A 16,106-nucleotide genomic window follows, 5' to 3' on the forward strand; every position below is an offset into this window, starting at 1 on the left:
CACTTTGTAATAATCTTTTGCATTTTGTGATCGAGAGCTTGAACGTAATATGTAACAAATGTCAACCAAAACGTCTTCTCCTCTGCTTTCTCTCCTCATCTCTAATCTCTCACGGGTCCTTTCTGCGACGAAGAAGAAGAAGAAGAAGAAGAAGAAGAAGAAGAAGAAGAAGAAGAAGAAGAAGAAGGGAGACACGGGGAAGACATGAATGGGAATTCAAACGTAGCTCAAAGGTCTACCGTTTGAACCACGGCTCTCTGTTGTGAGAGAGGGTCACTTTGACCTGCTCGGGGCGAGCGTACGGTGTGGAGAGAGAGAGAGGGGGGGTGTCCAGAGAGAAAAAAAAAAAGAGAGAGAAAGAAAGAGAGAGAGAGAGAGAGAGAGAGAGAGAGAGAGAGAGAGAGAGAGAGAGAGAGAGAGAGAGAGAGAGAGAGAGAATTAGAGGGAAAAAAGGGGGCTTACACTTTCATGTGCCCGCCGCTGGTTTTAAACCACCACACCTCTGTGTGAGACACTGGTGTGTGTGTATGTGTGTGTGTGTGTGTGTGTGTGTGTGTGTGTGTGTGTGTGTGTGTGTGTGTTATGTACACGTGTGTGAATTAAAACTAAAAAGAAGACAGAAACTAGAGCTTTGATGTGTCCCATTCACACCGACCAAACACTCCAATGAAAATGTGCACAAATGGAGAGTATAAGACACTGTGTGTGTGTGTCTGTGTGTGTGTGTGTGTGTGTGTCAGAGAGAGACTGTCTTTTGATGTGAGCCCACCTCCTACTTCCTCGATTCCCTCATATCTACTGATTTCCACTTCACCCGAAGCCCCCCCCCCCCCTCGCCCCACCAACAGATTCACATGGACCATCGGGGGCCTGAGAATGTGCTCCAGTGCAACGACAGGGGTCACCAAACCTGAGGACACACTCTACACAATGTGTGTGTGGTAGTGTGTGTGTGTGTGTGTGTGATGGGGAGGGACGGTCTTCAAACGAACACTAACCGTTTCCTTCAAAAGGAAACAGAAACACAGCAATTCCCCATGTGTAATTAGCTGAATACATTTATACATTTTGATGTTAAAATAACCAATCACTCGATATGTATAGATGGACGCGGCATGCATATGCAGGTGGGCAGACTTGAAACAAGTTCAAAGAGAGACCAGGGGAAACTAAAGTAGCGCACTGATCATCAAGAGATCTTGTTTCGATTAGAGGCTTTCGGAGAAGAATAATCCGACGTGCAGGCAGGTAAACAACAGGGGAGGAATATTTCTTGACGAATTAGTCTTACGGGGTTTTGAGGGCCGAGCCACGGCCTTTAGATCCACGCTAAAACTTTGTAAAACTGGTCCTATTCTGCCTCAAGTATAGCGAAAGCACCAAGTCCAGATCATTTTACTGCTATTGCTCAGTTGAATAATAAGGCTGGCATTAGAGGAATCTTCCCCATGAAAAAGAAATAATACATTCATCAACTCTAAGATGGACAGAAAAAGTGATTCTTTAACTCCGTAATGAATTCCTGGCAGAAGAAACCCAATCGTTCCTACTGAGGATCTCCAATAGTCACCGTACAATAAATATGTAGTGCAAACTCATAACATCATAACACAGTCTAACCAGAGGAGCTGCAACACATTGATTATTGTACATCCTCGGATAACATGTTGATTATTTTTCAGCAAATATTTAGTTGATACATCGTCATAAATTAGGAAAATGGCCTCACTACGTTCCCAGACGTCAAGTTGTCATTCAATCAACGGCCCGAAAGCTTAAAATATATTTTATTTACAATTATATCAAACTGAGAAACGCAGCAATCCTTCACATTTAATAACCGTTGGGTACTTTCAATAAATAATGAAGTAATTATTCCTGCGACGACCAGCAGGTATATTACATTTCACTGCAAATACATAATACATCACTTCCCTCCTCACAGTGTGCTTGAGGCCATAGAGAGGACTTTTTGTTTAGCACAGGATAATTTAAGTGGAATAAAATGTTTAAATAAAAAAGGCTATATACCTGAATTAATAAAAAAAGGAGCTGACATGCTACTAAGGAGAGGTAAGAGTTATATTTATTAATCTTATTTGAAAGCTGATTTGAGTGAATTTTAAAGAATGAAACAATTATAACGATAAAAATAACAAACAATAACCAACAATAACTAGAGGACTTAAATGCAATTAGAGGCCTTGAAACGGAGTGGTGGAAAAGCTTCTTTCTTTTTTTTTTTTTTATAGACCCTGCTATGTAACACTGCAGGAGACCGAGAAGGGATACAGTCAAATAAATGAAACGGGAGAGGAGGGGGAGGCAGAGGGAGAAAGGGAGACAAAAAGAGGGAAAAAGCTGTGAGTATATGAATGAACCTGTTGAAAGGAAGAAGAAAGAAAGGGAGGAAAAAGGAGGGAAATAAACGGACTGAGCGAGCAGAGGTGTGCTCTGTATAGAAAAAGCACGTATCCAGCTGTCCCTCCCATCCAGCTCTACCCAGAAACCCTTCAATCAAACAACCGCGATCAAGCCTGACCACTGTAGCATCCCCAGGCCGCTTTCATTCGCTCTCATTCATTCATTCAGTCGTCCATTTTTCCCTCTCCTCCGGTGCTTTAAGCCTGCCAATTATCATCAGTGGCCCCCAGACGGCCTCTGCGCTTGTTCCTGTTTCAGCTGGCCTTTCAAACAGCCCCCCTGCATTAATAAGCCAGTTGTTACAAATAAAAAAGAAGGGAGGTGAGCGGTGATTATTCAAAAGCCTCTCCTGAAAAAAAAAAAAGAGAGGGAGGAAGCCCACGTTTCACACCCAGGGAGAGTAAAAGCACCGCCTGCCATTTACGGGGCTGTCCAAGGGGTTTGGAGACTAACAAGGGTGGTGATAAAGGAGCAACAGCGGTGGTAATGGGTCCGGACATGAAAAAGGTTTAGATGCTGGAAAAGAGAAATAGCTGACTGACAAGAATAGGTAGATGCATTTAAAGAGCCAGAAGCCCTCGCATATCAAAGCGCGTTCAAGAAAATCTACATTTGAAAAACCCGACCGCGATGTTTCTTTTCCTGAAATCGCTATCCGGTTGCTGAAGATTAAAAGATAAAAGAGTTTCAGTTTGTGAAGCAGAGCAATCGAATATTGAGGCCAGCGGTGGAGGAAGAATTAAAATCCAAATCCCCTACATGAAGATTGTCTATAACGCTGAGAAACACAACATTTATATTTGGGCGGAAATATTTGTTGTCGGTGGCGAGATGACGAAGTCGAAGTTTACACGTTGAGTCTCATTTCTTTAAGATACAAAAGGATAATGTACATGTATATAGAAGTACCATCTGGAACCAAGCTTCGTATTTTGTTCATAAAACTGCCCTGTGTTAATATTCTTGTTTAAAAATTAAATTAAAAAAGAACCCTCTGCCAGTCAGTAATAAAGTTACGTCTTTTAAAATATTCCTCAAAAAGGGAAGACAAATAAAAACATGTATCTGTGCAAAGACGTATTATACGCTAATTTTAGCACTCAAGCAAACAAACCCGGAGTGGAAACGTACCGTTACAAGGTACGCTCGGCGTGTGTGTGTGTGTGTGTCCTTTACCTGCACACCTGAAGCTCTGAGCCGTCAGTCCCTTCTCCACAGCCAGACACGTGAGAATACTGAGGAAACTAGTGGTGACCGACTGCCGCTTGGCCCTCTGGGCCTCCCGCTGCCTCCTCTCCCTGCATGGTTTGGACCTCAGCAGCACTCCCTGGAGCACCGGTGCCGCTTCCCCCGACTCTCCCGCTTCTCCCTTGGCCGGCCTCTGCGCTGCGACCGCCTCCCGCAGGGCCACCGCCCATTCCAGGGCCTTGAGCTGATCGTCCGCCCGGAGCCTGAGCACCTCTTTGGGGAAAACCACCTGGAAGCAGTCGCCTCCGTCTGTCCTGGGCTCCCCGTTCTCGGGCTCGGGGTTGTGCCGGACGCCCAGGCAGGAGGCGACGAAGAACTGGAGGACGGGCTGGGACGCGGACCCGCGGCCGTCGACGGGGAAGGCCCGCAGGGCGGACCTGGTCAGGACGAAGTTGAAGGCCCGCGAGTTGTTCTGGTCCATCAGCTGGCGGAGCCGGCCGGCTTTGAGCACGTCCTGGCAGCGTTGGGTGAACAGAGACAGGGTGGTGGGTCTGCTCAGCGCGCTGGAGTTGGGCCGCAGGGAGAGCGACGCCTCCGACGACGACGTCGGGGTGTCGCTGTCGCCGTCGGGCCCGGTGTCCAGGCCCGACGGCGAGGACGAGGAGGATTGTGAAATGGCCGCGGGGAAACTGACGACCTGTTGCTTCTCCCCGCCGGTCTTCCGCTGGTGGCTCTCCTTCCTCGCGGGTCGGGCGGCCTGCACTTTCTCGCACATCAGCCGCTTCCACTCCACGGCCTCCCACTGGCTGGCCGCCCTCAGCTGCAGGCGCATGCTGTTGAAGAACAAAGCCTGGAGCGTGCGATGGTCGGCGGGCTGGGCGATCTGGCCGGGCTGGCTGCAGGGCGCCGGCGACACGATGCTCTGGCAGTGCGACAGGGAGTAGGCGGTGCCCAGCTGGCGGTTGGCGCTGCTGTCCAGGGTGTAGAGCCGGAGCTCGCAGGGCGTCAGCTCGACGTGGCAGGGTGTCCAGCGGCCCCGGGGCCCCTCGCGCTGCTCCATCGGACCCTGCTTCACTACATTGCTGCTGCTGCTGCTTTTATCTGCTGGACAGAGATACAGAGGCGGAGGGGCAATCGGGAGAAATAACACATAGATGAATAATGTGTGTGTTTTCAGGACAACCACATTAGAGTCAACAGGCGTTTTTTTTCTGGATGAACACAGAAGGTCAGGTACTATTATTTACTATTTTGTTATCATTCTAGTACCAACACATTACCACTGATTAGTAGTTTTGGGACGTTTCAGCTACTGTATTGAAGAAGACTTGAAATCTCCTGAGAGAAGAATCATTTTCGAATTTTCTATACATACAACCAGACTTATTTTTGTTACCAAAGGAGTCGCCCCCTGATGGCCATTAGAGAGGCTGCCTGGTCTAATTGATCTACAAAACCTTAATCCAGTTGGGTCAGTTTCCAACACAAAGTAGTTTATCGGAGGCTTGCGGCTCCGACATGAGCGTTGGTGTTTTGGTAAGAGATAGCTGTGAGCTGGTGCTGCTCTGGGAAACGTTTCTTGTCGCCAGGGCAGGAAGAAACCGTGTTGTTAAGGAGCCCGCTGGGAAAACTGTTCCACTTTTAATCTGAAGGCCGGAGACACACCCCAGAGCCCTTTTTCGGCCTTTCCATTCTGTCAATTTCTGCTGTTCAGGAGGTTTGTTTTACCCTCATTTATGTATTTGCGCTTTATCATGAGCTTTGCTGCATTCACTGCCCTGATTGATATTCTACAAAAATAATGTTTCAGACAAAATGTGCTGTGTAACAGAGATAGCAACAAGTGTCTTTAAGGACCTGTGTGTAGCATTTAGAGGGATCTATTGGAAATTCATTAAAATATTATTACGAAGTGTTTTCTTTAATGTATAATCACCTGAAGATAAAAATCGTAGTAATTAGATCTGATGGATAATGTATTTTTGTGGACCGTACATGTACATCATATTTGCAGAGACCTATACATTTGATATATTGTCTGCCTGCTGATACATTATTGAGGCTCAGATGGAAATTATTCTTAGTTGCTTTACTAAGAATAATTTCTACTTTCCAGGCACTTTTCTAGGAAAAAAAACATTTCCTTGATAGCGTTTCAATCAAGAGTGAAAAGAAAAGTGCAGGATTTAAAAAGATTGTATTAGGGATAAACACCCGGCTGTTTCATGAAGCCACATGCTGGCCAAAGATCTCATCATAGCTGATGGTCTCATTTTCGTTTCAATCTCAGCCCGCTGCGTCTCCACTTAGAAAAGAGGAAGAGAGAAAAGCACCTGCTGCACGGAGCAGTGACATCATTGACCAGAAGCCACTCTGTGACATCACCACATATTGGTTTAGAGCTGATGACCTCACTGCGACGTCACGCTCGAGCGCGTTGCATATTGGTTTAGAGCTGATGACTTCACCGTGACTCGCCGGACACTCTATACAGGACTTTCTACTCTACGCAGGACTCTTGACTCTACTCTACTCTACTCTACTCTACTGAACGAAGGACTATACTCGACTCAGGACTCTTGACTCTACTCTACGTGGGACTCTCTACTAAACTCTACTCGACTCAGGACTCTCTCTCTCTCTCTCTCTCTCTCTCTCTCTCTCTCTCTCTATCTTAATCGGCGTTTACTTGAGAGCTTGAAAGATTTCTCATAAATGCACCTTGGATGTGGCTATTCAAAAAGAAAATACTTCTTATTAACTTATTCTCTGAGTTGTGTGCAAGCGACTGATTTAGTAATTTGCAAGTCATACAATTATTACGCAGACAGAATGCCATCTATTTATTTCAGCAGGCAGTTAGGACCTACTTCACATTGCAATGGAGCTGAAATGCTGTTAAATCAATGGTTATATGTAACCTGGAGAAAAGAACGAAAAAAACCCAACATGTCAGCTTCATTTAGCCCAGTTCTGATTTTAATATGTAGACGCCTTTTAGTGGGTTGACAGGTTTACTTAAAAATCGCAACAATCACTGTGTGCTAAACCAGACCAACAATCAGATTTAATTGTAACCCCCCCTTCCCAACCAGGAGTCGTCTAATTGCCAGATATTGCATTTTGTTTCTTTAACGCGCTAAATCACCCGAGGAGGGAAAAGAGAAAATGCTCCACAGCTCTGGTGGCGGGTCGAGTGCCTCATCCATCTTATCAAAACAGCAGCAGACACGGTGTCACTCCGGGTCTCGGACTCTGCATGTTAACAAACCTTTTTTTTGTTTTTGCTAAAAGGGGACAAATGAATATGCAAATTAGTTTTGCAGCTGGAATCCGGAGCGGCTGATTGGCAGTCTTCACGCTCGGGAGGGCCGAGATGAGAATTAGGCATTGTGGCGAGGAAAACCTCTCCATTTAATTAGCCTTCATCTCCACCTGGTAGGTTTCGACATCACACTCTGCTAACAGTCTGAGCCGTCAACCAGAATTAACTGTTGTTTTTCCTCAGGACTCCAAACAAACTATCAAGGATTGTTGCCTTTAAGTCAACAGGACGGCAATGAATAGTATTACACAACATTTTACAGTGTAACACACTCAGGAAAAGGCACCTGCATCCACACACACCGTCCCCTAGGAATCGACAACATCTGTCCTGTTCAGGTTCATAGCGGGGTGAAGCTATCCCAGCATGCACTGGGTGAGAGGTGCAGAAGTAAGAACTAAAACATTAGTCAATATCAGCATCTAAAAGCTGCATTCAAGCTGTGTGTGCGTGTGTATGTGTGTGTGTGAGACAGAGAGAGAGAGAGAGAGAGAGAGAGAGAGAGAGAGAGAGAGAGCGAGAGAGAGAGAGAGAGAGAGAGATATGGTGCATTCAGAAAAAACTGAAATTAAAAAACAGAGCAGAAAGACTGTGACTTTTCTTCGTTGTTTGCACTTGTTGTGCACATGCACAGCTGCTCCACACGATCAGTGTGTGTGTGTGTGAGTCAGCATACTGTTAGTCTGGGAACACGTCCATTAGACGTAGAATCCTTCTGACCTCTCTGAGTGACGAGTATCTTTGTTACACAATGTTTAACGATGACTCCGACCAAATTCACAAATCCAGCCTGAAAATGAAGAACATCTGAAAACACATCATGAGGGTCCCCGGAGCAGAGCCAGATAGCGGTCGGACCACCGGTCACAGCTGGTCACACCTTCAAGTTTCGTCTTCTTCTGAACTTAAAACAATAATTACATCTAATATGGAATAAAATCAGGGAAAAGCAGCAAATTTACACATTTTAGAGGCCTGAAACAGCAATTTGTTTTGCTGATTCTTGTTTTGTCGATTGACAAAAGTTATATTTTTCATAATTCTTCTGCATGTTGAAATGTAGTAAGACTGTGTTTTCGGGCCTATTGCAAACAGCCTCTGGTTATTCAGACGAGTGCTTGTTGATCAACTGAAAGGAGTAAATAAATCCTGCTGATAAGGGAACCAGCTTTTTCCATCTTGTCATTAAATTAATTAATGTCCTTGCATGGAAACTGAACTTTTATGAATGCAAGTTTATCGAGGAATGCTCGCAACAAAGTGTGCAAAAAATATACTTAACAAGAAAAATAATAAACACAAACAGATGAATGCCGTTTGCAATGTTATAAAACACAAGAGCTACAATGCAGCTTGTTTGGTCCCATATATACATGTTTATTGTGTATATAATCATTTCCATTTATCATCTAAACATCCCCAGCTGTCACTAATGGAAAGGCAAACAGGCCACTTTTTTCTTTTTTCCCCTCTCTCTCAATGTGAATGAAGAGACATCGCGCGGCCGCACTAAATCACTCTGCCTTCTGCTTATTACCGTCCTTTTCCTACTTCTCTCCTTTCAGTGCACGTCGAGCCAAACTAAATAGCCTGATGCCTTTTCACACATATGCTAATACTAAATAATCCTGCCAGTATCAGGGGCCGGGTAATTGGGTTGCCTCTTCTTTCGCCTCATTTGAGTCCATTTGCTGACAGGATTACAGGCTATTATCCCTCGGGATCCCTTAGGATCTCCTTAGGCCTTCAGATGGCCAAAACACACACACAAACAAATGGTGTGTGTGTGTGTGTGTGTGTGTGTGTGTGTGTGTGTGTGTGTGTGTGTGTGTGTGTGTGTGTGTGTGTGTGTGTGTGTGTTGAGCTCGCTGCCTGAATACTGACTGTCATAGCACAGCTGTGTCATTTCAAGTTATCATCATCTTCTATCATTATTGCTTTCTCTGAGGATGCTTCAACATAAGTACAGCATACGCCCTGATCTGCAGCACAAATAGTCCAGAGACTTCGCTCCTCCGAAAAGCCTCTCAAAGGCTGAGAAAGCTCTCTGGTGAATGGACAGTCAATCACAGCAAAGGCGGGAAGGAAGGAGGGAGAGAGGGAGGGAGGAGGTGTGCACTTCCCCAACAGGTAGAACCGGACTGATGGTCACCGGGGGGGACAAGATGCCGTTTTCACGGAGCCGGAGCAAAAAAAAATGTCGTGCCACGAATGCCAAATTAGGCATCACTTTAGCCAAATTAAGATGCATATAATTTACCACTTAGTTTTGCAGAGAGAAGTACAATTTCTCAAGGTTTTGATACAACGGAGGTCAATCAGACGGCAACCTAACATTCAAAAAAGTGAAGCTGACGGCTTGAACCTGCATTATTTCTAATGGCCATCAGGGGGCAACTCCTCTGGATGTGAAAAGAAGTGAGAAAAATGATTTTTTTTAAAAAAAGACTTCAATTCTTACTTGACTTATTCCCTCAGTAAACATTGTAAACATGAGTTCATGGTCTCAAATTCAAGTTTAAAGACTTTGATACCGCATGACGTTCACTTTGTCATTTATGGTCCATTTACAGTTAAATAGACCATGAAGCAGAGATATTGGCATGTCTCTACCATGGCGTTTTTGTCGTCTTACAACTTTAACCCTTTCATAGTGTGAAACGCCATATTGAGCGTTCAGTTGTACTCAGCGCCGCCCTCTAGTGTCATTGCAAAAAACAAGTGGCAGCAACAAAAAATGCCAAAATCAAGGCTTCAAAGAAACAGTCCACAAACTGACGGGTGACATCGCAGTGACTACGTATACTTCTTATATACAGCAACATGTGTTTTTAATCCCTGTTACTCTGAATAATTATACTTAACAGTTAAGGTGTTGTTTTACTGCGTTAGGTCTCTGGTCCCTAATATCTGACTGGACCGCTAAGTGTCAGCTCTGATCACATGCTACGTCATAATCTCCACCAGAGAAAATATGTTATATGTAAAAATGGGATCTATTAAACATTTGTTTTAGTCCAAAACTATGGATAAGAGAAAATACACGATCTAGGGACCCCACTGTTTCTTGAATATCAAATGATTTTCTCAATGGCACATGCAATGTGAATGGAAGTATAGCAGCATATCGCCTATTATTGTGAGGCCTAAATGTCCTTTTTTTGTCTAAAACCCAAAGAGTATCAAAATCCTTTCAGCTCTATCAAAGACCTGAGAGACACCTTTTGCATCCTATCACAGAAGAGACTCGCACTGTGTGTGAGAACTCACCCTCTGGCTGGTGGTTGAGGATCATGTTCTTCAGAGTGTTGCAGTCCACCGTGGGCAGTCCGTTGTCTGTGTATGCCGACGGCCGGTAGTTGACGTCTGACCTGGACCGGTTGTGTCCCTTCTTGAAGGCCGAGTTGGACGAAGAGTTGGCGGCGTTGTTGGTGCACTCCTTGGTATGGGCCGCCAGGTCGTTGGTGGAGCGCGCTCGGCTTCTCTTGCCGGCCCTCAGGCCCATCCCCAGCCCCAACACGCTGAAGTTGTCGGCCCAGGCCAGGCCCAGAGGCCCCACCTCCGGCTGCTCTCGGGCCAGCAAGCCCCACACGCCGCTGGAGCTCAGCTTCCCCAGCGCTGTGCTGGAAACCTCCTGCAGCTGCTTCGGCTGCCTGGCGGGCTGGAGGGTCCCCGTTTGAGCTTGGCTCGGACCTTGACCTTGTATCCCGTCCATGCAGTGGATAAAGTCCTCAGTGGCCTCGAGGGCCGGGCTGATATCGCCCACCATGTCAAGCTGCTCGAGACCCTCCATGGCTGGGCCCCTCCCCCCTTTGAGCAAGGAGTCTAGACTGTTTTCCAAAATGGGAACATAAACCCAGTTAGCATCAGTCACATGTCCAATAAACCACACTGGCAGTCGAATGCAATCTAAGATCGGGGTGAGGAAGATCCAAGCAGCCGGCGGGCTTCACACACACACACCGCTGTCCGAAGCCAAGTCCTGCTCTCCTCCTCAATGCAGGGCCTTCATCCAAGGTTACGGCCTTCTTTTTCAGCGGCTTGCCTCCAGCACTGGAGGGGAAGTCGACTACGTCTTCGGGGGAAAGCTGCTGCGGCTTTATGCCAGAGCTAAACAGGACTGGCACTAGCCTGGGACTCCCGAAATCAAGCCAATTTGGGAGGCAAACTACGCTACTTAGCCAGATACGCACACACTTTGGGCAAGAAAAACAGTGAAATTCCTCTGCACAGACTGATATTCTTAGGGGCGGCTTATTTTAGCCCGTCAGGTGGCTGAGAAGTCATCAGATGGATACTCTGTGGCTCCACTGTAAGAAACGGAAGAAAGAAAGGGGAAATGGTTAGGAGGAAGTGTGCCATGCAAAAGCAAAGAATGCAAACACTTCCAACAGTAGACAAGAGGGATTGAATTACGTAGAAAAACAAGTTGTGTTTTAGGCACCTTGCTTAAACTCTAACTAGGGGCTTTGCCGAGAGAAAAGTCAGATAAAAGGTATGACATAAAAAAGGTGCAAAATTATAAAATTCCGATCATGCCCATTGCCTCCACACAGCTCTCAACATAGCAACAACGAAGCCAGCTAACATTGCTAATAACGGCAACAGTGCTGGCAGCTAACAGTGTTTACCTGTCTTTCATTATTACCTATAAAAGCGCAGAATGAGATCAGTGCAGCGCAAGCGGCCGTAAGCTAACCAGCGGGGCACGCTCACATGCACGAACACGCACTAAAAGGCACGGCTATGTAAACAGAGCAAGGAGAAGCTCTAATTACCACGAAACAAGAGAGAGAGAGAGATTTAATTATCTGCTCAGGTAAACGCTATCTGCCAAATCTTGACATCGTAAATTGTCGTTTTCTGCTGTATTAACGGTCGGAAAATATCAGAAAGATTTTTCAACAACTTTAAGCGGCAAACTACCGACCCACCTACAGCGTCTTCATCACACAACGAGGCCGGAGCATAGCGGATTCCTTCTCAGCAACCAGACACACTCATCCTCTCTCACATGAAATAATACTTGACTTCCTCCTTGGATGCTTATCAGTGGACTGAGCAGGCAGAGAGGAAGCAGGCCTGGGTGGGGTTCCCATCCATCTGCCTGACCGCACGTCTCTTCTGATTCCCTCCACTCCTCTGTCTCCTTCTCTCTCTCTCTCTCTTAACCACTTTCATTTATCATTTGTGCTCCCTCGCCCTCATCGATTTCTCTTCTTCTCCACAGCTCGGCCTCTTTTACTTTTCCCTGCATATGAATTATTTAAAGGTCATTACATCACTGCAATTCAATTTCTAGTCAGGGCTTGGGCGATAATGTTGAATATTCACAAGTTATTTGTGATAATTTGTTGGTGGTGTGCAAAGCACCACAGAGAGTTTAAGGCTCTTTATGGTTTCTATTTGGGCTTTTATGAACTTTTACACATTATGCTGCAGACCATTGCTGTATAGCACCAGGATAATGAAACTGCTAAGCTGCTCAACGGTTTGCTTTCCCCCCAATTTTTTACTTACTAATATTCAAGAGACTGTAAGCGATGCAGCAATGCATTAAGCACGCGTGTCTGTATGTGTCATGGTCAAAGTTAACCTTAAACAGTCTTTACAATGATCAAACGTTACAGCAGTATCCAAAGCACAAGTGGATCAGCTTTGCACAGACGTCCGCTGTAGTAACGATCACTAACCTTCCATTTATTATTTAACAACCCGTCCCAATATATTTGCTATGATGCCATCTGCCTGAAGACAAAGCTCTGACCTGAGGTTAGTGTCGTCATCATGTTCCTGTTGACTCACACACACTCTGTCGAGCTACTACGGCCGACAAACCTACACTGGTATGAGAAAAAATATGTAGAGAAAAGATTGTTTTAAGAACTTGAAAAAGTCTAACAGTTCTGCAAAGGTTACCTCCCTGTTTTAGACCTTAGGTGAAACGTAGCACAGAGCATGTACACAGTTGGAGCAAAATGTATCAGCTTTGTTCGTACGTGTATTTTCTCTTTAATGCAGCCCTTTGTGTCTCATGGTGTACAGCATAATGGACTTTATTAATTATTACACTCGGTCACAATAATGTATAAGCCATTATACTCAACAAGCCATTGTACTCAACCACAACTTAGGTAACATTATCACTCACACTTGTATTGCTACTTCATAGATAATTATATATATATATAGGTTTTTTTAATTATTTATTTATTAATGGTCGGTTATGTCATCTTTAAATTCCTAAAGTAGTGTAGACAATCATACTAAAAGAATAGCAGCAACCAGAAAAGAAAACAACAACAACCGGGTTCAGGCCACAGCGCTGTTGTTTGTGTTCGTCTCTGTCTCAGTAAACACAGTCAGCATCTCAGCAGTAAACACCGACAGAGGTGAAGCCACGGTCAGCCTCTCGAGGAGCCGCGATAACTTGCTCCGGAAGCCGGCGCGTGTATCACGACCCCCTGCGCGCGTACAGCGCCGTGAATACAATGATTAACCTCCATAAAGGCTGACTGAACACGGCCTGTTTTTACCCATAAGGCTGGTGTGATGTCAGCCGGGGCTAGGTAGCTAGCAGCTAACGCTAGCCCTCCCTCTCCCTCTCCTCTCCATCCTCGCTCAATGTCACTTTGATACAAGTCGGAACTGGTCGCTCACTCGTGTGTCCACGTCACGTGCAGGTGGCTTTGTACCGGCGGTGCCTCGAGGTGAAACCGGCGCGTTCGCGAGCAGTAAAATAGAATTGTGAAGACTCACCTTACTGTGTTTACCACTATGTCATTTTGCCAGTCCGTCAGCAATTAAGCCCCCTGAAAGAAACTGGGCCTACATGAGAAAGGTTCCGTGTAGCGTTTGAAAAGAAAGGGGTTTACTCAATGTTGCCAATATATTATACACAATCAATATATTGTGAAAGAAACTAAGAGACACAAAATAAATACAGAATAGTTTCTAAACCATTGAATTGCTATGAAGAAATATAGAAGAAACTGGTAGATTGTGAAATAATTCAGTCAATTATTAAAACTCAACTCATGAGAGTTTGGTTTTTTTTAAATGAATGTAGGATATAAAAATATATAGTTAAGGTAATTGTTGAGGCACACATAATCAACAAATCAAAACACATTTTATCATCAAGGTAAAACTAAACTTCATCACTAAAGTGAAGCATACCAGTAATAACAATAAAGTAACAGTAATAAATTTGTTTATTTATTAATTTAAGCTATTTCCAATAAACACATATATTGACAACATTTTATTTAAAAGGTCATGGTGACATTTTCCCAATAAAGTTTCATGACATGTTGGAAATACGCCAAAACATATTTTTTTAAAAAGGTCAATGTTTGATTACACCTGTTTTCCGTCTGACTGATGTGTTCTGTTTTAAATGTGTTCTGTATTGAAGAAATCCACAGGGTATTTCCCTCATGTCTACTATAATAAAAAGCCATGATCAATACTGTGGTTGATAGCAGGAGGTGGTGCAATTTATGTAGTCTCACAAAGAAAGGCTGTGACACAGGCTGTGACACAAGATGGACAGAGGACCAGAGAGTTGAGGACAAAGCAGAGGTGGAGAATAGTCCCTCCCTCATAGACTGCTTAAAGCTGCCCCAAAACCCATAGTGTCAGTCCAGCAGACGTCATTCAATAGGGACGCAGTAAACCTCCTCTAACTCGCGGTCCAACAAAGGGCTGAATCAATATATGTGGCCAATAAAGGACATTTTCTATTAAAAACACATGCATGTGAATACATTGAGTTCATCTCCAATATTTTAGAAATGCAGTTTACTTCATTAGATCTGAATAAATATGTTATAAATCGGTTTGTTGGTACGCTACTCTGACAGGCTTTGGGAAAGAGGGGTATGTGTGTGTGTGTAACGTAACCATGAGGTCACAGCATAGAACCTTGAGGTCAGAGCTTAGAACCTTGAGGTCAGAGCATAGAACCCTAAGGTCAGAGACAATAGCATATCTCAATGTATCATAAGGGCTCTATGCTCTGACCTCAAGGTTCTATGCTCTGACCTCATGGTTCTATGCTCTGAACTTAAGGTTCTATGCTTTGACCATCTGAAAACCATGAACATTGGAATCTGAATAACTCTGTTATCACCCTCTCGGCCCCTGATACTGGCAGGATTAAATGTAACAATAAAATGTACAGGGTGTAAATATTTATATATTATTTTTCCAAACAAAATTGGTCATGAAATACGCTCAAATAGAGACTTGTCCCATGATGAATCCTGTTTCATAATGCATTTGTTCATAATAATATTATCAGGGAAACATCAAAATATGTCTTGTGAGATGAAGGGTAAATTGGATTATTTCCAAACATCAGAACATATGACTGATTATCAGGAGCTCCAATCCAAGAAATATCATTACTAGCTTCCGTGAGCCCATTTGAGAACAAACCCCAGTCGGGCCTCCTCTTCCTCATCATCATCCTTTCTCTGAATGCTCTTTGTCTGGATTTGCTTCAAAAGTTCTCTCCAGTGGAGGAGAGGCGGGACAGGCCGCCCTAATGGGCTCTACTGAGTCACTCTCGCTGCAGCATTGTTGTCAGATAAGAGTCCTGCGTGTCTCAAAAAATATTTCATTTGGAAACATGTTCAGTAAAAGCAAATAAATCAAGATGGGAACATCTTATCCCAAGATTTAACATTCATTCTATTCAACACATTTTGACAGCGGTAAATAAGTTTTTCCTACCAATGAGAGCAAACAAAAACCCTTTCTGTTAATTAGAGAAAGAAAGGCTTTGTCATTTCATTTGTCATAATTTTACATAAGAAAAAGGCTTGAGTGGACGTCCAGGTATTGGTAGTTATGACTGAGTCCACTGTCTTTGCTGCACAGGAGCTACAGAAATCCTTTTAGACTAAGTGCCTGTGCCTGGGTACAGATGGATGCAACAAATAAGCTTCAGTTTTAGGAATAAGACCATCTCTGTCCACGAGGCTCCATCATTTCCCATCTAACATCAATCCCCCTCCCTTTCCCTTGACTCATGCACTCAGTTCCCTCTCGGTCTCGTCTTGCCTATTTCCTTCTTTATTTTGATCATCTTCTAGTGATGACTAAATTATGATTAGATTTAAGGATGTGCAGTGCTTTCATCTGTCTAGTGCGTTGTTTAATA

General features: G+C 44.3%; 1 protein-coding gene across 4 annotated transcripts in view; it reads right to left on the minus strand.

The window, feature by feature from the left end:
• Positions 1-13,723, minus strand: part of plekhm3 (pleckstrin homology domain containing, family M, member 3) — a 37,274-nt gene extending 23,551 nt beyond the window's left edge. For 2 of the 4 annotated variants that reach the window (XM_068573167.1, XM_068573164.1), the window contains exons 1-3: positions 11,872-11,973; positions 10,208-11,247; positions 3,601-4,713 (exon numbers count right to left, since the gene is read on the minus strand). In XM_068573167.1, the coding sequence (XP_068429268.1) occupies positions 3,601-4,713; positions 10,208-10,730 (1,636 nt within the window). In that variant the 5' untranslated portion in view covers positions 10,731-11,247; positions 11,872-11,973. Of the gene's footprint in view, positions 1-3,600; positions 4,714-10,207; positions 11,248-11,871; positions 11,974-13,473; positions 13,580-13,696 lie in introns of those variants that run through there. The other 2 variants (XM_068573166.1, XM_068573165.1) reach the window with 2 other exon arrangements.
• Positions 13,724-16,106: the final 2,383 nt, after the last annotated feature.

This window comes from Clinocottus analis, unplaced genomic scaffold (assembly GCF_023055335.1).
Source record: "Clinocottus analis isolate CAN_PGR_092001 unplaced genomic scaffold, fCliAna1.0.p SCAF_12, whole genome shotgun sequence".
NCBI classification, from domain to species: Eukaryota; Metazoa; Chordata; class Actinopteri; order Perciformes; family Cottidae; genus Clinocottus; species Clinocottus analis.